At 43.4% G+C, this 21,360-nt stretch overlaps 2 protein-coding genes across 2 annotated transcripts in view; both read right to left on the bottom strand.

Moving 5' to 3' along the window:
- The window catches only part of LOC123169616 (uncharacterized), a gene marked incomplete in the record, with an annotated part of 14,465 nt that extends 10,047 nt beyond the window's left edge, over positions 1-4,418 (bottom strand). Inside the window, 14 exon segments of the mRNA XM_044587487.1 lie at positions 1-69; positions 374-449; positions 941-1,135; positions 1,212-1,255; positions 1,363-1,441; positions 2,406-2,487; positions 2,581-2,718; positions 2,853-2,901; positions 2,989-3,043; positions 3,129-3,205; positions 3,492-3,572; positions 3,693-3,770; positions 3,966-4,044; positions 4,166-4,418. Of these exon segments, the coding sequence (XP_044443422.1) occupies positions 1-69; positions 374-449; positions 941-1,135; positions 1,212-1,255; positions 1,363-1,441; positions 2,406-2,487; positions 2,581-2,718; positions 2,853-2,901; positions 2,989-3,043; positions 3,129-3,205; positions 3,492-3,572; positions 3,693-3,770; positions 3,966-4,044; positions 4,166-4,288 (1,225 nt within the window).
- Positions 4,419-19,111: 14,693 nt separating this feature from the next.
- On the bottom strand, positions 19,112-20,509 carry LOC123166220 (transcription factor MYB20). Its single transcript, XM_044583981.1, has 3 exons — positions 20,237-20,509; positions 19,995-20,124; positions 19,112-19,901 (listed from the first exon to the last, which is right to left on the bottom strand). The coding sequence occupies exons 1-3, from the start codon at positions 20,367-20,369 to the stop codon at positions 19,367-19,369; spliced, it is 798 nt and encodes a 265-aa protein (XP_044439916.1). The 5' UTR covers positions 20,370-20,509; the 3' UTR covers positions 19,112-19,366.
- Positions 20,510-21,360: the final 851 nt, after the last annotated feature.

Here is a 21,360-nt window from a genome sequence, read left to right as displayed (position 1 = left end):
CAGCATTTCCATATAGGACACTTTCAGCTTGAACTTCATTTGCAACCATGATGATAAGGATTTCCGCATCTGAAACCAATTTATGGTTAATACTTCAGACACGGTATCACGGTTGATACATCATAAACAGTATTTCCATTCCATGCTATTGCTGTTAAGTAGTGATGAGGTGGGGCTGGGCCCACATGTCATTTACCTTTTGACTCGATGAATGGCACAAAAATAAAGAATAAGATAAATACAAGAGAATAATGAGGTCTGAACTAATTTCATTCAGTCAGAAAATCATATAATACTGATTATACTGTTATAGGTAACAAATGTAAACTTCAGAAGAGAGAATTATACTTTATACTAGAAGGTTGCAACGTACCTCTTGATACTTCCTCAGGAGAATCTTTAGTCAATCCACCTAAAGCAGCAAACCTGGCCAGTGTTGGCTTGTAGACCTAATGGGTAAAGGGTATAAAATTATTCACGTGTGGAGCCGAAGAACTTTTTTTTTTTCAAAAGAACATGCATAACACTATAGGTCTCTAACATCATTTACAAACAAAAGATATGTAAGTTGAAAAGGGTGAACAGTATCCTATTTCCTCAACTGTATATTTGTGTAAATTCAGAGCGCCCAATGGACTACTGAAAAGAGAAGAGTTTGTGATCTATTCGTTATTATTCGAATTACTGCTGCCCTTTCTGATACCTTAAGATTAATCTAAGCCATCCACGGTTCCATCTAGCAAAATTATAAGCTTAATACCACAGATGTCAAATCTATGATCCATAAGATTGTTCAGGGTACTTGAAATGCAACATATGTACAGAAGCACTAATGCATAAGAAACCAAGTGAAGACCCTTTCATTCTTTGTATTTTGAATTGAAGCAATTCAAACGGTCAATTATGCAGTTGGGAAGAACAAGAGCAGAAGAGTTCCTACATCATAAGCAGTTATGGAGAACCCTGATTTTAACAAATGAGATGCCATTCCAAAGCCCATAGCTCCAAGACCAATAAAGCCGATCCTCTTTGCTGCTTTCGAGGCCATAACAAGCTGGTCAGCTAATTTGCTTGCGTCATAGATTTGTTGACTGGCAGCATCTACGATGTTTACTCCAAATAGTTGTTCCCAAACCTGCAAAATGATGATTTAAATTAAGATAATTTTGATAAATTGAAGCATCTTGAGAAAGCTGACAGTTATTCCACACCTTCAACGGCGAAGCGGATTCATCTCTAATTACTCCTGAAGAACCTGAAGATAAGTACAAAAAATGTGCATGAATAAGAAGGTACTAGCATGTTCGGGCAATCAGGAGAATTTCAAGATGTATTGGAAGTAAAGAAGCTTTAACATCGTACCATGTATTAATTGTTGATAGGCAACAGCTAGAAGTGGCAGAGGGAACGTTGCTGCTTTAGCCGTATCCATCACGTAGCTCTATATTGTTTAAGAGCAAAAACTTTGTTTTAATAAACAGAAGCATTCAGGCAATCAGCCATGCAGTAGCAATATTCCTTTACAGTTTGTAAGATCAGAGTGGCACATTACTAATTAACCATTTAATCCTCTCTCAAAAATGGGGTTGACTTACAAGATTAAGAGCATGGAACTGGACACAAAACTGAAATGCAAACTATAGTTAAAAGAAAGTGTGCAAAAATTTCACTGAAATATCTCAAATATGCTGCTAAATGAGTAAGTCCATGGGATTAGCTAGCTTTCTTAAGTAACTTGATTGCTATCTATCAAGGTACAATGTGATACTCCTACTATTTATCACTTCTCACCATTTCCCAGGGACGAAGCTGCCTTGTAGGCATAGTGTCAATTGACCCCAATGAAATTAGGAAATCCTTCATTAATTTAGCACTAAACAATATCTATTTATTGAAGATGACCCCACTGCCATAGACATGACCCCAACAAACTTTTTTCCTAGCTTCGTCCCTGCCATTTCCCCTCCCCTGGTTTTTCAGCACCCTGCCACCTTTGCCACGGCAACAGTCTCATGTATATCTAATCTCCTGTCCAGTACCTACCCTATTTTTGGGAAGAGGATTGAATACCTTGATCAAACAAAAAATCTCCTCTCTTCCAATTGCTAGTCCCGGACCCTCCATTTTCAATATCACATCCCAGCTACCCTGCTCTTACCACCGGTCATGGCTCCAATACGCATAGAATGCCTTCGTTCATTGTCCATACAAACTCCGTAGCAATAAATGTGCACATCATCTACGTATTTATATCTTTTACTTAAAATAACATTCTAGTTTGTGCAATCCCCTCTTTCATAAAAGGGAGAAAAGGGACATACTTAATTATCTGCACTGTTTATTTATTGCGTAAAGTATCCTAAGAATCCCATACCACGCCCCAAAGGAGAAGCAAAGGAACTTACTGCATGTTTCTTTAGTGACTTCAGAAAATCAATAAGCAATGGATCTTCACTCAAAATTTTCGGGACCACCTCCACAAAAATCCTGTCAATAAATTGTATGATCATAAGTTGAAATATAAACCTACAAGTATCACGAGTTCAGACAGAACACAAAGAATTCAATAATCCTTGTAACCTTGAGCTTCCTGCAGCATTTGATATTATGTCGTAGATAATTGATGGATGAATCCCAGCTCGAACACCAATAAACATTGCTTCAGTAGAAGCAACAAAATGAATGCTCTCCAGCAAATCATTAACCAACCTAATTTTGCTGTAAAAATAAATGGCATACAGTTCAAATTGTGACAATAATAGTTACACTACTTAGTACGGTGAATATATGGAAGGGGTGAAAATTGATATCTCGACTAGCTTATATTTGCTATTTTCAGGAAAGAATGCAACCTGCTGCAGCCAAATTCACCTTCGACAAAGTAAATGGTTTTGTCAAGACCTGGAATGTCAGATAGCTTAAAATTTCAGCATCATAAGATGAGGACCAGGAAGAAAATATTAGTAAGGTACACAGATTTGGAACTACCGGAGAAGAACTGTCCAGCTCTTTCTGCTACATCCTTTCTCCCAGATGCAACAACCTGACAATCAAAAGCTAAATTGTGATAACAGAATAACGTAAGCATACAAGCACACAGTTCAGATTCTCAGCTGTGTATCACTTACGACAATATTTTGTTTCAGTTCATCAGATAAACCACTAAAAATGTAAGCATCAAGAAGGAAGATACCCTTCTTCTCATCTGCAAAAAAAAAATCCAGATTAACTAGCACAGTCATTCATCACCGACATCCTGTGAACCATCCAAGGTCATCACTACAAAAAATCATGTAGGAGACTATAGTAGTACATGAAATTCCAATCATGTGTTTATTCCTATTCCTATGTTCTTTAATTCCAGTCATCCAAAGAGGGCCTTACAATTGTTAAATGTGCAGCTTTCTAATTCTTAAAAGGGCACATAAAATTCCAAGCACAGCAGCTACTGTTCCCAGCTAAGACAATATATGCACACATTAGCATTATACCTGCAAGCTTCTGGCCCAACTTCTCAAGATGACTAGGCACCAACGTCGATCGAATTAATACAATGGCCTCTTTGCACAATCCTATGAAATGCTTAAGCAAACATCATATCAAATGTCAAGTGTATATATAACTTGTACAGAAACAGGTGCATGAGATTGACAGACTGGCAGGCAACACAATAGCACACACGCGGTACATACCTTTCACTATACCCTGAGCTCCAAAGAACAACTCATCTACACCATCGGCGTCACTGAGCACAACGACCAGCGCAGAATCTGCAGGCGCCAAGAGTTTTTGATAGATCAGATAGAAGCAACTCACACACGGCGCGAAGTATTCTTCAGCACGTAAGAGCACGGTCTCTTCGGCATTCCAACAAACGGCTCGTACGCACGCATGCCATTCACGCGCGTCACAAGAAGTCCATATCTGGAACCGGTCCAGTGCAGGAGACCGTTATATACGCTCACCTCGCGTGGCTTCGGCGGGGCTGGCGCATCGGACGCCGCCGCCCTGCTCCGCGAGCGCCGTCGCCGCCGATCCATCCGCCTGCAAGGACAGGCACCGTCAGGACAGAGCATCCCGCGAAAACACCTCCGAGAGGAGGCAGAACCAAAACGGGGTTGAAAGGAACGGGGAAACGAGGGAAGGGCGATCGAGCGAGGGCGACCTTGGGGTCGATGTAGAAGCGGACGATCGCGCCGGAGCGGGTGAAAGAAGCGGCGAGCGCGGCGCTCAGCCCGTCGGCGCCGACGAAGGCGACGACCTTCGCCGCCGAGGACGACGGCGACATCCCGCTAGTGGCGTGTGATCTCGCTCGCCGACGGCGACGACCAGCCCGAAGCAGAGGCGAGCAGAGCGAAAGCGGACAGGGGAGTGAGCAAGTCAGGAAGAGTGACACACGAGGACTCCACTGCTCTGGGCTTTTTACCCAACCGCTCTGTGTCCCTGGATCGCGGGCCCGACGCGCGGTGCTAGTCCTACGTGGCGCATGTGGGCTAGGACGGAACCACGTTTGGATTTCGGACGAGGACGCCACGGGGGCTCCATTTTTAAGCGCCACGAGACAGAAGGCTCACGGGTTCTGACTTCTGAGCGTGTGGGCCCCGTGAGCGGAAAGATGATGATGCGATTCTGCACTACAGCGTGCCGATCGTGGAACTGAACTTTGCACAGGAGTGTAGTACGTACGTCCCATCAGATTTTAAATTTTGAAGTGCACGTGACAAATGGGACACAGCGCAATGCAAGGATCTTGCTTTTGGCTTTGTTGATGATAAACAATTTTTTAGCATATGTAAAGATCAGCCTGCTTAGTAGGTCGCCGGTTGATCTCGATATTGCGTCCAAGTGCAAGGATTTCCCCTGCACAAAAGTTAAACCAGAAGTCAAAGGAGTACATGGGTGAAACCATTATCTACGTTGGAAAGCCTTAAACAGTCTAGCACATTTTAGAGGATGGATAAGATGTCATTTGATGTCGGCTTTCATACACAAGAACCAGTGAGTGATTTGAGATCTTGAATCAAAAGTTACAGTTTTTTCTCGTTTCGAGAGATTGAGAGAGCCGACCAATTCAATGTTTTGGAAAGTGTCAATTCAAATATTTAGGAGAATCCTGCCCGAAAGTATCATACTCATCCGATGGGCAATCACTCGGGTAATTGGTTTCTAGTTTCTACTGTATCCTTCAAGGATGAGGGTTTGGCTTTCTTTTGGCAAAAGCTGGATTGTTTTCAGCCGAAGAAGTAAGCTTGTTCGAGATCGGAAGAGTGCCCTCGAGAGACTATTTCAATAATAAAATGTTGTCCGATGTATACTGCAATGGAGCGAGCTAATGACTTATTAGAAATAATACATACCGATGTATACGGTCCGATGAGTGTTGAGGCACGCGGCGGGTATCGTTATTTTCTGACCTTCACAGATGATTTGAGTAGGTATGGATATATCTACTCAATGAAACACAAGTCTGAAACATTTAAAAAGTTCAAAGAATTTCAGAGTGAAGTGGAGAATCATCGTAATAAGAAAATAAAGTTTCTACGATCTGATCGCTGAGTCGAATATTTGAGTTACGAGTTTGGCCTTCATTTAAAACAATGTAAAATTGTTTCACAACTCACGCCACCTGGAACACCACAGCGTAATGGTGTGTCTGAAAATCGTAACCGTACTTTATTGGATATGGTGCGTTCTATGATGTCTCTTACCAATTTACCACTATCGTTTTGGGGTTATGCATTAGAGACAGCTGCATTCACGTTAAATAGGGCACCATCTAAATCCGTTGAGACGACACCATGTGAACTATGGTTTGGCAAGAAACCTAAGTTGTCGTTTGTTAAAGTTTGGGGTTGTGACACTTATGTCAAAAGGCTTCAGCCTGATAAGCTCCAACCCAAATCGGAGAAGTGCGTCTTCATAGGATATCTTAAGGAAACAATTGGGTATACCTTCTATCACAGATCCAAAGGCAAGATCTTTGTTGCCAAGAATGAAACATTTCTAGAGAAGGAGTTTCTCTCGAAAGAAGTGAGTGGGAGGAAAATAGAACTTGATGAGGTAATTGTACCTTCTCTCAATCTGAAAAGTAGCATATCAGAGAAATCTGTTCCCGTGATTCCTACACCAACTAGAGAGGAAGCTAGTGATGATGATCATGAAACTTCAGATCAAGTTACTACTGGACCTCGTAGGTCGAACAGAGCATGTTCCGCACCAGAGTGGTACGATAATCCTGTCCTAGAAGTCATGTTACTAGACCATGATGAACCTATGAACTATGAAGAAGCTATGATGAGCCCAGATTCTGATAAATGGCTTGAGGCCATGAAATCTGAGATAGGTTCCATGTATGAGAACAAAGTGTGGACTTTAGTGGACTTGTCCGATGATCGGCAAGCCATTGAGAATAAATGGATCTTCAAGAAGAAGACAGATGCTGATGTTAATGTCACCATCTACAAAGCTCGACTTGTCACAAAAGGTTTTCGACAAGTTCAAGGGATTGACTACGATGAGACCTTCTCACCCGTAGCGATGCGTAAGTTAGTCCGAATCATGTTAGCAATTGCCGCATTTTATAAGTATGAAATTTGGCAAATGGACATCAAAACTGCATTCCTTAATGGATTTCTTAAAGAAGAGTTGTATATGATGCAACCAGAAGGTTTTGTCGATCCTAAAGGTGCTAACAAAGTGTGCAAGCTCCAGCGATCCATCTATGGACTGGTGCAAGCATCTCGGAGTTGGAATATACGCTCTGATGAGGTGATCAAAGCATATGATTTTATACAGACTTATGGTGAAGCATGTATTTACAAGAAAGTGAGTGGGAGCTATGTAGCATTTCTGATATTATATGTGGATGACATATTATTGATTGGAAATGATATAGAATTTCTGGATAGCATAAAAGGATACTTGAATAAGAATTTTTCAATGAAAGACCTCGGTGAAGCTGCTTACATATTAGGCATCAAGATCTATAGAAATAGATCAAGACGCTTGATAAGATTTTCAATGAGTACATACCTTGACAAGATTTTGAAGGAGTTCAAAATGGATCAGTTAAAGAAGGAGTTCTAGCATGTATTGCAAGGTGGGAAGTTGAGTAAGACTCAAAGCCCGACCACGGCAGAAGATAGAGAGAGAATGAAAGTCATTCATGCCTCAGCCATAGGTTCTATAAAGTATGCCATGCTGTGAGCAGACCTATTATGTGCCTTGCCATGAGTTTGGCAAGGGGTACAATGGTGATCCAGGAGTAGATCACTGGACAGTGGTCAAAATTATCCTTAGGTACAGTAAAGGGGACTAAGGAAATGTTTCTCGGTTATGGAGGTAATAAAGAGTTCGTCGTAAAGGGTTACGTCGATGCAAGCTTTGACACCGATCCAGATGACTCTAAGTCTCAATCTGGATACATATTGAAAGTGGAAGCAATTAGCTAGAGTAGCTCCATGCAGAGCATTATAGACATAGAAATTTGCAAAATACATACGGATCTGAATGTGACAGACCCGTTAACTAAACCTCTCTCACAAGAAAAACATGATCACACCTTATACTGTTTGGATGTTAATCACATGGCAATGTGAACTAGATTATTGACTCTAGTAAAATCTTTGGGTGTTGGTCACATAGCGATGTGAACCATGGGTGTTAATCACATGGCGATGTGAACTAGATTATTAACTCTAGTGCAAGTGAGAGACTGATGGAAATATGCCCTAGAGGCAATAATAAATTGGTATTATTATATTTCCTAAATCATGATAAAGGTTTATTATTCATGTTAGAATTGTATTGATCGGAAACTTAAATACATGTGTGAATATATAAACAAATACCATGTCCCTAGTAAGCCGCTACTAAGACTAGCTCGTTGATAAAAGATGGTTAAGGTTTCCTAACCATAGACATGTGTTGTCATTTGATAACGGGATCACATCATTAGGAGAATGATGTGATGGACAAGACCCATCCGTTAGCTTAGCATGTGATCGTTCAGTTTATTGCTACTGCTTTCTTGTATGTCAAATACATGTTCCTTCGACCATGAGATCATGCAACTCCCGGATACCGGAGGAATACCTTGTGTGCTATCAAAGGTCACAACGTAACTGGGTGATCATAAAGATGCTCTACAGGTATATCCGAAGGTGTCTGTTGAGTTGGCATGGATCGAGATCGGAATTTGTCACTCCGAGTATCGAAGAGGTATCTCTAGGCCCTCTCGGTAATACACATCATAAGAAGCCTTGCAAGCAAATGACTAATGAGTTAGTTACGAGATGATGCATTACGGAAGACTTGCTGGTAACGAGATTGAACTAGGTATGAAGATACTAACAATCAAATCTCGGGCAAGTAACATACCGATGGACAAAGGGAATTACGTATGTTGTCATAACGGTTCGATCGATAAAGATCTTCGTAGAATATGTAGGGGCCAATATGGGCATCCAGGTTCCGCTATTGGTTATCGATCGGAGAGGTGTCTCGGTCATGTCTACATAGTTCTCGAACCCGTAGGGTCCGCACACTTAACGTTCGTTCACGATATAGTGTTATATGTTTTGGTGACCGATTGTTGTTCGGAGTCCCGGATGAGATCACGGACATGACGAGGAGTCTCGGAATGGTCGAGAGGTAAAGATTGATATATAGGACGATGGTATTTGGACACCGGAAGTGTTTCGGATGGTACCGGGTACTTATCGGGTCACCGGAAGGGGTTCCGGGCAGCCCCGGTAGGTTATTGGGCCTTATGGGTCGAAAGGGGAAGAGCACACCAGCCCACAAGGGGCTGGTGTGCCCCTCTACCCCCTGCCCACGCACCAAAGGAGGGGGGAAGGAAAGGGGAGGCGCCCCAAGACAGCCATCTCCCTTTCCCCCTCATGTTCAAATAAGGAAAGGGGGCGCGGCTAGGCAGGTGCCCTAGGGCAGCCGTCGGCCACTTGGGGCGCCCTAGGGGCTGCCTCTCCTCCCCCCATATATATATACATACATATATATATATATATATATATATATATATATATTATATGAGGGAGGGGCGCCACAACAACCCAGACAATTGCCTAGCCGTGTGCGACGCCCCCTCCACCGTTTAAATCCTCGATCATATTTTCGTAGTGCTTAGGCGAAGCCCTGCGTAGATCACTTCACCATCATCGTCACCACGCCGTCGTGCTGCCAGAACTCATCTACTACCTCGCTGTCTTGCTAGATCAAGAAGGCGGAAGACGTCACCGAGCTGAATGTGTGTAGAACACAGAGGTGCCGTGCGTTCGGTACTTGCTCGGTTGGAGCGTGAAGAAGTTCGACCACATCAACCGCGTTGTTAAATGATGTCTACTACACAACCTTCTCCTTGTAGACGTTGTTGAGCCTCCAAGTGCAGAAGTTTGTAGGACAGCAGCAAATTTCCCTCAAGTGGATGACCTAAGGTTTATCAATCCATGGGAGGCGTAGGATGAAGATGGTCTCTCTCAAGCAACCCTGCAACCAAATAACAAAGAGTCTCTTGTGTCCCCAACACACCCAATACAATGGTAAATTGTATAGGTGCACTAGTTCGGCGAAGAGATAGTGATACAAGTGCAATATGGATGGTAGATATAGGTTTTTGTAATCTGAAAATATAAAAACAGTAAGGTAACTAATAATAAAAGTTAGCGTAAACGGTATTGCAATGCTAGAAAACAAGGCCTAGGTTCATACTTTCACTAGTTCAAGTTCTCTCAACAATAATAGCATAATTGGATCATATAACTATCCCTCAACATGCAACAAAGAGTCACTCCAAAGTCACTAATAACGGAGAACAAATGAAGAGATTATGGTACGGTACGAAACCACCTCAAAGTTATCCTTTCTGATCGATCTATTCAAGAGTCCGTAGTAAAATAACACGAAGCTATTCTTTCCGTTCGATCTATCATAGAGTTCGTACTAGAATAACACCTTAAGACACAAATCAACCAAAACCCTAATGTCACCTAGATACTCCAATGTCACCTCAAGTATCCGTGGGTATGATTATACGATATGCATCACACAATCTCAGATTCATCTATTCAACCAACACAAAGAACTTCAAAGAGTGCCCCAAAGTTTCTACCGAAGAGTCAAGACGAAAACGTGTGCCAACCCCTATGCATAGGTTCATGGGCGGAACCCGCAAGTTGATCACCAAAACATACATCAAGTGAATCAATAGAATACCCCATTGTCACCACGGGTATCCCACGCAAGACATACATCAAGTGTTCTCAAATCCTTAAAGACTCAATCCGATAAGATAACTTCAAAGGGAAAACTCAATCCATTACAAGAGAGTAGAGGGGGAGAAACATCATAAGATCCAACTATAATAGCAAAGCTCGCGATACATCAAGATCATGCCAAATCAAGAACACGAGAGAGAGAGAGAGATCAAACACATAGCTACTGGTACATACCCTCAGCCCCGAGGGTGAACTACTCCCTCCTCGTCATGGAGAGCGCCGGGATGATGAAGATGGCCACCGGTGATGGATCCCCGCTCCGGCAGGGTGCCGGAACAGGGTCCCGATTGGTTTTTGGTGGCTACAGAGGCTTGCGGCGGCAGAACTCCCGATCTATTGTGTTCCCCGAAGGTTTTAGGGTATATGGGAATATATAGGCGAAAGAAGTCGGTAAGGGGAGCCACGAGGGGCCCACGAGGGTGGAGGGCGCGCCCAAGGGGGTGGGCGCGCCCCCTGCCTCGTGCTCTCCTCGTTGATCTCCTGACGTGCACTCCAAGTCTCCTGTATTGCTTTCTTTCCAAAAATAACTTTTCCGAAGGTTTCATTCCGTTTGGACTCCATTTAATATTCCTTTTCTTCGAAACACTGAAACAAGGGAAAAAACAGGAACTGGCACTGGGCTCTGGGTTAATAGATTAGTCCCAAAAAGTGTTTAATAAAGCCCATAAACATCCAAGATGGATAATATAATAGCATGAATACTTCATAAATTATAGATACGTTAGAGACGTATCAGCATCCCCAAGCTTAATTCCTGCTCGTCCTTGAGTAGGTAAATGATAAAAGAAATAATTTATGAAGTGTGAATGCTAGTAGGTGCATAAGTTTGATCAATGATAATTTCAATCACCTTTTCTAGCATCATCATATGTCATAACAGTAGCTCAACTCATAGAACTTTGCATGATCAAGTAACAAACTATTCACATGTTAAAGTATAGATCATAAACTTTCTTGAAAACTAACAAACCGTGTTATTAGTCATCAAACAATTACAATTCATCTTATTTTCAGGAAGAGTCTATGTCAGAGCTTTGATTTAGCAAACTCCACATACTCAACTATCATTTAGTCTTTCACAATTGCTAACACTCATGCGATATTTATGGGTTCAAAGTTTTAATCAGACACAGAGAAAGATAGGGGCTTATAGATTCGCCTCCCAACCTTTTACCTCAAGGGTAATGTCAACAATAATAGTTCATGATGCCTTACATCCAATTGGATATATATATCAGAATCTTTCCAACACGAGGTACTTGCCAAAGGATAAAATGAAAAAAGGAAAGGTGAAGATCACCATGACTCTTGCATAAAAGTAAAAGATAGGCCCTTCGCAAAGGGAAGCAGAGGTTGCCATGCGCTTTTATAGTTGGATGCACAAAATCTTAATGTGAGGGAACGTCACTTTATATTGCCACTTGTGATAGGGACCTTTATTATGCAGTCCGTCGCTTTTATTTCTTCCATATCACAAGATCGTATAAAGCTTATTTTCTCCACACTAAAATATCATACATATTTAGAGAGCAATTTTTATTGCATGCACCGATGACAACTTACTTGAAGGATCTTACTCAATACATAGGTAGGTATGGTGGACTCTCATGGCAATACTGGTTTTAGGGATGTTTGGAAGCACAAGTAGTATCTCTACTTGGTGCAAGGAATTTGGCTAGCATGAGGAGGAAAGGCAAGCTCAACGTGTTAGGCGATCCATGACAATATACTTTATTTTGGATATAAGAAAACATAACCCATTACGTTGTCTTCCTTGTCCAACATCAAACTTTTAGCATGTCATATTTTAATGAGTGCTCACAATTACAAAAGATGTCCAAGATAGTATATTTATATGTGAAATCTCTCTTCCTTCAATATTCTTTCATGAATTGTTCAAGTGACCAATACAATGTTTGCTAACCTTCAATAAATTTACCACCTCTACTTTTTATATGTGAAGTCATTACTCCCAAAGGAATAAGCATATGAAACATATATAATTTCAGATTTATGACATTCAAATCATTCAACCATTTACTCATAAGATATATGTGAAGCACACGAGTAAATGACAAACTACTCCAAAAAGATATAAGTGAAGATCAATGAGTAGTTAAATAATTATGTAGCTTTGTGAAGACTCTCTCTCATTTAAGAATTTCAGATCTTGGGATATTATTCAAATATCAAGCAAAACAAAAGAAAATAAAAGGACGCTCCAAGCAAAACACATATCATGTGGTGAATAAAAATATAGCTCCAAGTAAAGTTACCGATGAACGAAGACAAAAGAGGGGATGCCATCCGGGGCATCCCCAAGCTTAGGCTCTTGGTTGTCCTTGAATATTACCCTGGGGTGCCTTGGGCATCCCCAAGCTTAGGCTCTTGCCACTCCTTATTCCATAGTCCATTGAATCTTTACCCAAAACTTGAAAACTTCACAACACAAAACTTAACAGAAAACTCGTAAGCTCCGTTAGCGAAAGAAAACAAAACACCACTTAAAGGTACTGTAATGAATTCATTCTTTATTTGTATTGGTGTTAAATCTACTGTATTCCAACTTCTCTATGGTTTATAAACTATTTTACTAGCCATAGATTCATCAAAATAAGCAAACAACACACGAAAAACAGAATCTGTCAAAAACAGAACAGTCTGTAGTAATCTGTAACTAACGCAAACTTCTGGAACTCAAACAATTCTACCAAAATAGGAAGACCTAGATAATTTGATTATTGATCTGCTACAATTGGCATCAGTATTTTATCACGTTCTGGTGATTTTAAACAATTGTTTTCGTGAACAGAAAGTTTCTGGAATTTCCAGCAAGATCAAATAACTATCATCCAAGAAGATCCTATAGGTTTTACTTGGCACAAACACTAATTAAAACATAAAACCACATCTTAACAAAAGCTAGATGGGTTATTTATTACTAAACAGAACCAAAAAGCAATAGACTAAAATAAAATTGGGTTGCCTCCCAACAAGCGCTAACGTTTAACGCCCCTAACTAGGCATGATGATTTCAATGATGCTCGCATAAAAGATAAGAGTTGAAACATAAAGAGAGCATCATGAAACACATGGCAAGCACATTTAAGTCTAACCCACTTCCTATGCATAGGGATTTTGTGAGCAAACAACTTATGGGAACAATAATCAACTAGCATAGGAAGGCAAAACAAGCATAACTTCAAAACTTTAAGCACATAGAGAGGAAACTTGATATTATTGCAATTCCTACAAGCATATATTCCTCCCTCATAATAATTTTCAGTAGCATCCTGAATGAATTCAACAATATAACCAGCACCTAAAGCATTCTTTTCATGATCTACAAGCATAGAAATTTTATTACTCTCCACATAAGCAAAATTCTTCTCTTTCGGGATAGTGGGAGTATCATAAGAGACTCGAATACTATAAATTATTTCCACATTAAAAGAGTAATGTTCAGAGAAAGGGTACTCATAATCATGACAAGTTTTATAAATATAATCATCACTACTTTTTATAGCATAAGTTCCATCACAATAATCATCATAAGTAGGAACTTTGTTCTCATCATAATCGATTGAAACCTCTTCCAAGATAGTGGAATCATTACTAAATAAAGTCATGACCTCTCGAAATCCACTTTCATAAATATTATAAGATTCAACATCCTCCAAAATAGTGGGATCATTACTTCCTAAAGTTGACACTCTTCCAAACCCACTTTCATCAATATAATCATCATAGGTAGAAGGCATGCTATCATCATAGCAACTTTGCATATCAAAACTTGGGGGGCTAAAAATATCATCATTACACGTAGCATTCCCAAGCTTGGGACAAACATTAATTTCAACAAATATATTCTCAAAAACATCATCTTCATCAAACATAGCATCCCCAAGCTTGGGCCTTTTCATATCATAAGCATGATCATTCTCATCATTAATAGTATGGATAGCAATTATCATCATCACAATGAGTAATAGGAGCAACATCATTTGGGAGAGATACCTTTCTACCTTTGCTTCTTCGTCTTTTCTTTTTCTTCTTCACATCATGAGTGGGTTTAACCCTCTTTTTTTGAGCTCCTTATTGATGAGATTGGTTGGATAGAAGGCTCCTCCTTGTTACCTGATTCATCATAAGAAATAATAGGAGGATATTGGGAAGTCTCTTCCCTTTCATTAGTATTCTCTTCATCTTCTATTTTTTTTCTTTTCTTTATGTAATTGGCAATATTAGGATTTTCAATGCAATTCACCGCATAATACATATAAATTTCCTCTAGATCAAAATCAAGAAGTTTATCACGGGCAAATACTGGAAGATAGTTAGTTATACGTTTCATTTCTTCATAGCCCATAAGCAAACTAAGTTTATTGTGATGTGCAAGGGAAATCAAGTCATCACAATTTTTGGACACGATTAAATCATGAAACAATTTGCATCGGATAGTTAAATGACCACGTTCATTGCAAAGTTCACAAGTACGGCTAAGAAAATTTAAATTTTCAGCGCAAACATCTAGCCTTTCTTGCAACCATTTAGTTTCTAAGTACTTATGCTTCTTACAAAATCTATCTTCCCTTTTTGGTATGTATTTGCAAATTCTATGCACTCCACAAAAATCGACATGCTTATAAGAGATATTTTCATCATGACTAGTGCAATCATCATTAGTACTATGGATATTCAAGGAGTTCATACTAAAAACATTGCAATCATGCTCATCATTCAAAGATTTAGTGCCAAACATTTTAATGCATTCTTCTTCTAACACTTTGGCACAATTTTCCTTTCCATCATACTCACGAAAGATATTAAAAAGACGAAGCGTATGAGACAAACTCAATTCCATTTTTTGTAGTTTTCTTTTATAAATTAAACTAGTGCTAAAACAAGAAACAAAAAGATTCGATTGCAAGATCTAAAGATATACCTTCAAGCACTCACCTCCCCGGCAACGGCGCCAGAAAAGAGCTTGATGTCTACTACGCAACCTTCTCCTTGTAGACGTTGTTGGGCCTCCAAGTGCAGAGGTTTGTAGGACAGTAGCAAATTTCCCTCAAGTGGATGACCTAAGGTTTATCAATCCGTGGGAGGCGTAGGATGAAGATGGTCTCTCTCAAGCAACCCTGCAACCAAATAACAAAGAGTCTCTTGTGTCCCCAACACACCCAATACAATGGTAAACTGTATAGGTGCACTAGTTCGGCGAAGAGATAGTGATACAAGTGCAATATGGATGGTAGATATAGGTTTTTGTAATCTGAAAATATAAAAACAGCAAGGTAACTAATAATAAAAGTGAGCGTAAACGGTATTGCAATGCTAGGAAACAAGGCCTAGGGTTCATACTTTCACTAGTGCAAGTTCTCTCAACAATAATAGCATAATTGGATCATATAACTATCCCTCAACATGCAACAAAGAGTCACTCCAAAGTCACTAATAGCGGAGAACAAACGAAGAGATTATGGTAGGGTACGAAACCACCTCAAAGTTATCCTTTCTGATCGATCTATTCAAGAGTCCGTAGTAAAATAACACGAAGCTATTCTTTCCGTTCGATCTATCATAGAGTTCGTACTAGAATAACACCTTAAGACACAAATCAACCAAAACCCTAACATCACCTAGATACTCCAATGTCACCTCAAGTATCCGTGGGTATGATTATACGATATGCATCACACAATCTCAGATTCATCTATTCAACCAACACAAAGAACTTCAAAGAGTGCCCCAAAGTTTCTACCGGAGAGTCAAGACGAAAACGTGTGCCAACCCCTATGCATAGGTTCATGGGCGGAACCCGCAAGTTGATCACCAAAACATACATCAAGTGAATCAATAGAATACCCCATTGTCACCACGGGTATCCCACACAAGACATACATCAAGTGTTCTCAAATCCTTAAAGACTCAATCCAATAAGATAACTTCAAAGAGAAAACTCAATCCTTACAAGAGAGTAGAGGGGGAGAAACATCATAAGATCCAACTATAATAGCAAAGCTCGCGATACATCAAGATCGTGCCAAATCAAGAACACGAGAGAGAGAATCAAACACATAGCTACTGGTACATACCCTCAGCCCCGAGGGTGAACTACTCCCTCCTCGTCATGGAGAGTGTCGGGATTATGAAGATGGCCACCGGTGATGGATCCCCCCTCCGGCAGGGTGCCGGAACAGGGTCCCGATTGGTTTTTGGTGGCTACAGAGGCTTGCGGCGGCGGAACTCCCGATCTATTGTGTTCCCCGAAGGTTTTAGGGTATATGGGAATATATAGGCGAAAGAAGTCGGTAAGGGGAGCCACGAGGGGCCCACGAGAGTGGAGGGCGCGCCCCCTGCCTCGTGCTCTCCTCGTTGATCTCCTGACGTGCACTCCAAGTCTCCTGCATTGCTTTCTTTCCAAAAATAACTTTTCTGAAGGTTTCATTCCGTTTGGACTCCGTTTAATATTCCTTTTCTTCGAAACACTAAAACAAGGGAAAAACAGGAACTGGCACTGGGCTCTAGGTTAATAGGTTAGTCCCAAAAAGTGTTTAATAAAGCCCATAAACATCCAAGATGGTTAATATAATAGCATGAATACTTCATAAATTATAGATACGTTGGAGACGTATCATTAAACTCTTCCGCTTACGGTCTACGAGGGTATGTAGACACATTCTCCCCCTCGTTGCTATGCATCTCCATGGATAGATCATTCCATGTGCGTAGAATTTTTTTTGTTTTCCATGCTACGTTTCCCAACACCCGCGGCCCCGATTCCGACACCTTACAAAGATCACTCCCACCACCCCAAGTTGCGACCAGTGGCGCGCTGCCTGTGCGCTACTTGTCGCAACCTAGGTGTTTTTCCTTTTTTGTGATTCGTTTATTTAAAACATTTTATCTCTTAAACCGTGCGTCAAAATCTCGAACAGTTTTCACCGTTGGATTCCTCGCGCCGTGATCTTCTAAACTAGATCCCATGTTGATAGGTTTTGACAAACTTTTTTTCACGAGAAAACCGGACAAAAAAACCAAACCGGGAGCATGGTTTTTCTCCTTTCCGAAAGAGGCACGTCCGTGCCTCTCGCGAAAGCACAACCGTGGCTTGCGCGCGAGCAAAACCGCGCCTCACGCGGAAGAAAAAAAAAGAAAAAACATGTTTTTTTGTCTCCGAGAGGCACGGCCGTGCTTCTCGCGAAAGCACAACCGTGCCTCTTGCGCGAGCAAAACCGTGCCTCTCGCGGAAGGAAAAAAATGCATTTTTTTTTTCATTTCCGAGAGGCACGGCTGTGCCTCTCGTGAAAGCAAAATCACGCCTCTCGCGGAAGAAAAAAAACAGAGAACATATTCCTTTTTTTGTTTCTGAGAGGCACAACCGTGCCTCTCACGAAAGCACAACCGTGCCTCTCGCATGAGCAAAACCGTGCCTCTAACGGAAGGAAAAAAATAAAAAACGCGTTTTTTTCGTTTCCGAGAGGCACGGCCGTGCCTCTCGCGAAAGCACAACCCTGCCTCTCGCGGAAGCAAAACCGTGCCTTTCGTGAAAAAAAACATGTATTTTCACGCGGATTTTTTTGGGTCCAAAAGCTAAGTAAGACTGGTGAAAAACCAAAACGTTAAAAAACCGGGGAAAACCGGTTTAAAGCCGAAAACGCGTGCGGAAAATAAGGGAAAAAATCCGGAGAGAGCGCCTAGAGCGTGACACGTGGCGCTCTCAGCCCACCCGCAAGTGATCGTTGCGAGGCTCCGGAAGGTGTGCTTGTCAACTAGTTTTTTTTTTAGCAAGCTTGTCAACTAGTTGCTCCTGGAACAAGAGCTAGTACATCTAAACAAATGGGCTGCAACAAGTAAAGGCTGGAGCTAGTGGACAGGGCTGGCAAAATAATTCTGGCCCACAAGAATTCTTCCATGAATGACAACCCTGTCAAAAAGAAAGAAAAAAAGCTGTTAACCCCACTAACAAACAAGCCCAAATCAGATAGCGTGGGCTGCCAAAAACATCATCGTTCTCTCTGAAAAAAATATCATCATCATCAACAATTCCTATACGCGGTTCCCTAAAAAAAACAATTCCTATACGCGGTGATTTGGAGCCTGTACTGGACGGCAACGCTGCATGTGGCGGCAAGCGGGGTTGCCCATCTAGCAGTGGCACCAGCTATCCACTGAAACGCATCATGGTCGCCATCAGGAGAAGCACCTGGCCCGAGGAGACCCCTCAATCCCTCCACCTTGCCACGGATCACACACTTGTCACTCCTCCCCTGCGAAGAATATCGTGGCAGCCAAGCACGAGCCCATTTCACGAGAGGAACAGCAACGGGAACATTCTGTGTTGAGTTCAAGGGAACCTTTGCCGTTTGGACCATTTCCCCTGCTTGGGCTGCGCAGCTGCACTTCAGAAAGCATTTTTTGGTGTGGTTTCGCTACTGTTCGCGTCTGTATGCACGGCCGGTGGCTAGCAAGGATGTTGTAAAATTAGTCGACTTTTTATGGTTGAGCATAACAAACGGGGTGAACAAACCACCTCGTAACAAATGAACCACGAGCTTGGCATGCATGCCTGCCAAGAAGGTCAAAGAAGCGGCGACGCGGCCGTCGTCACGCGCGCGCGTCATGACAATCGGCGCCATCAGCCCTTCTCGGACCGAAAAAGTCTCCTGCACCGCCGCATGCAAACTCGGAAGCTGACACAGCCACGCCGGCAGTTTGCGCGGCGCATCCATCGATCTCGCCAAGAGAGACGCGTACCACGTTCGGATCGATACGGACCAGCCTTGCTCGCATCACAGTCACAGCACGGTCGTCGGGGTTTCCATTTCCACTTTCTTTATCGAGATTCATTCAGCAAACACCCGAGCATGGATCGGCATGGCCTGATCAAAGGGCGATGCATGCATTTCTTCCGAGTTCCAAGAAAAGTTCAGGTGGGTATGGTGGTAACATTTCGACATGGAAGCTAAGCTGCTAGCTAGGGGAGGGGAGGGGAGGGGAGGGGAGATCGGACTGGCGAAAGGAGCGGATCTATGATCGGTCTATGTGCATTGCTGGTAGGATCGATGGCGTCACGGCCATGCTTCTTGGTCGAAGCCGGCGGGGTCCGGGTAGTAGTGGTCGAACGGGTCGACGCCGAGGCCGCAGGGGACGACGAAGCCGGCGTCCCAGCCGGAGCCGACGTCCATGATGCCGTCCATGCCGAGGAGGTACATGGGCTCCGGCCACTCCGCCGCCTCCAGACCGGACGCCGCGGACGAGGAGGAGCAGGCCGGCGAGATGACCGAGGCAGGGGAAACAGAGCAGTTGCTGCTTGCGGTGGGCGGCGGCGCCCTGATCTCCTGCGGCTGGATCAGCGGGACCGCCTTCACGTCCTCGTCCTCCGCTTGCTGGGAGCGCTCGGCGCCGTCCAGCTGCTGCCACGCGGTGGTGGTCGGCGGCGGCGGCGTCGGCTGTTGCGCCGGAGGAGGGGCCTCTTGGTCCAGCGGGCGGTGGGTGACGGGGTCGATGCCCATCTTGCGGAGCTTCTTCTTGATGTGGGTGTTCCAGTGGTTCTTGATCTCGTTGTCCGTCCTCCCGGGCAGCTGCGCCGCGATCTTGGACCACCTGCGCGCACCGCCATGGGCATGGTCCATGAGCGCCGGCCACCGCAGGAGACCGAGACTCCAAATGAAAACTCGAGCTACACTACACACGCACCTGTTGCCGAGCTGCGCGTGCAGGTCGATGACAAGCTGCTGCTCCTCGTCGGAGAGGAGCCCCCGCTTGAGGTCGGGCCTCAGGTAGTTGGTCCACCTCAGCCTGCAGCTCTTCCCGCACCTCAGCAGCCCTGCGCACGCAGTGCAGCATATCCATGCCATGTGAGAACGTCAAGCCGGAGCGGGAGCAGAGGACTGACAGGTTCCATGCATGGCATGCGCACGTTGGGGCCGTCGGCTCACCTGCGAGCTTGGGGACGACGCGCCAGCAGTAGTGGCCGTGGGTGAGGAGGAAGCCGACGAGCTTCTGGTCCTCCTCCGCCGTCCACGGCCCCTTCTTCAGCCCCACCTTGTCGCAGCACGGCTGCCTCCCCATCTGCTTGCCGACGGAGCGATGGCCCGATCGCCCTGCCCTTCTGACCCGGGAATTTCGGGAGCCGCTGTTCGCTGCGACTGTGTGTGGGTGTGACGACGGCCTGCCTGTCTCCGTTCCAAGTAAGATCGGTGCAGCAGAGCTCCATTTATAGGCGGAGGAGGGTCAGTCAGGTCACGGTGGAGGGAGGGAGAGAGAGACGTTGCGGGGCGAGGGGGTACGTGGCAGGAAGAGAGGGCAGGGAGGGTCGTACGTGTGAGCCCTTCTCTGAGCCAGGGCGCCATGCTTACGGCGGCAACTGTCGCCGGGCTGGGCTCCAGTAACGCCACCACGCACCTCCTCGAGTCTCAGACTATGTTCACTGCTCATCCTTTCTGACTTTCTCCCAGTAACTGAACCCTAAGGTATGTATGTACGTCGCTCCAAACTTGACGTTGCATGCACTTTCATTCCGAAGACATTTTTCTCTTCCTCATAAAATTCCATATAAGGAGCTAAAAGCATTAAAAAAGAAATAATCAAAACTTCATCCTGCATTTCTCTTTTCTTTTTGCCCCATGCACTGTCGCAGGCTCGCAGCCCTGCACCTCGCTCTTTTTGTGCCGGCAAGCCGTTACGGCAGGGTCAAAACGCACCGTGTGCCACTCTTAATTAAGCTCCCCTCTTTCCAGGGAGAGCCGCCAAAGGGAATGTCAACGAGAATTCTAGGGAAGAGGCAACATCATGCGACCCTTCACAAATCTTAATCCAAACTCCAAAAAATAGGGAGTATACTACTAGAAATGATTCGAAGTTGACATGAAAATCTTCTCCGCGTACCCTTTCCAAGTGTTGGCAAAACAGAAACACGGCGGTCACCGTCGCCCTTTACGTGCAAACGTTTCACCCCTCTCCTTTTAGATGGCAGCAGGAGGTGGATTTGTTACGTGGGTCTTTTGTTGGAGTGGAGTACAGCTTTGTTTGAACTAGCATCTGGTGAAGTCACGTACCATCA

This window comes from Triticum aestivum, chromosome 7D (genome assembly GCF_018294505.1).
Source record: "Triticum aestivum cultivar Chinese Spring chromosome 7D, IWGSC CS RefSeq v2.1, whole genome shotgun sequence".
In the NCBI taxonomy this organism is placed as follows: domain Eukaryota; kingdom Viridiplantae; phylum Streptophyta; class Magnoliopsida; order Poales; family Poaceae; genus Triticum; species Triticum aestivum.
Note: the sequence above shows the minus strand (reverse complement) of the source record. Positions and strands in the feature narration are given on the sequence as shown.

What these genes read in the sequence shown, in the direction of transcription:
- LOC123166220 (XM_044583981.1), bottom strand. Translation starts at nt 20,369, where the DNA reads ATGGGGAGGCAGCCGTGCTGCGACAAGGTGGGGCTGAAGAAGGGGCCG. An exon ending in CGTCGTCCCCAAGCTCGCAG is followed by an intron (nt 20,125 to 20,236) that starts GTGAGCCGACGG and finishes CTGCGTGCGCAG; the next exon opens with GGCTGCTGAGGTGCGGGAAG. An exon ending in CACGCGCAGCTCGGCAACAG is followed by an intron (nt 19,902 to 19,994) that starts GTGCGTGTGTAG and finishes CGGTGCGCGCAG; the next exon opens with GTGGTCCAAGATCGCGGCGC.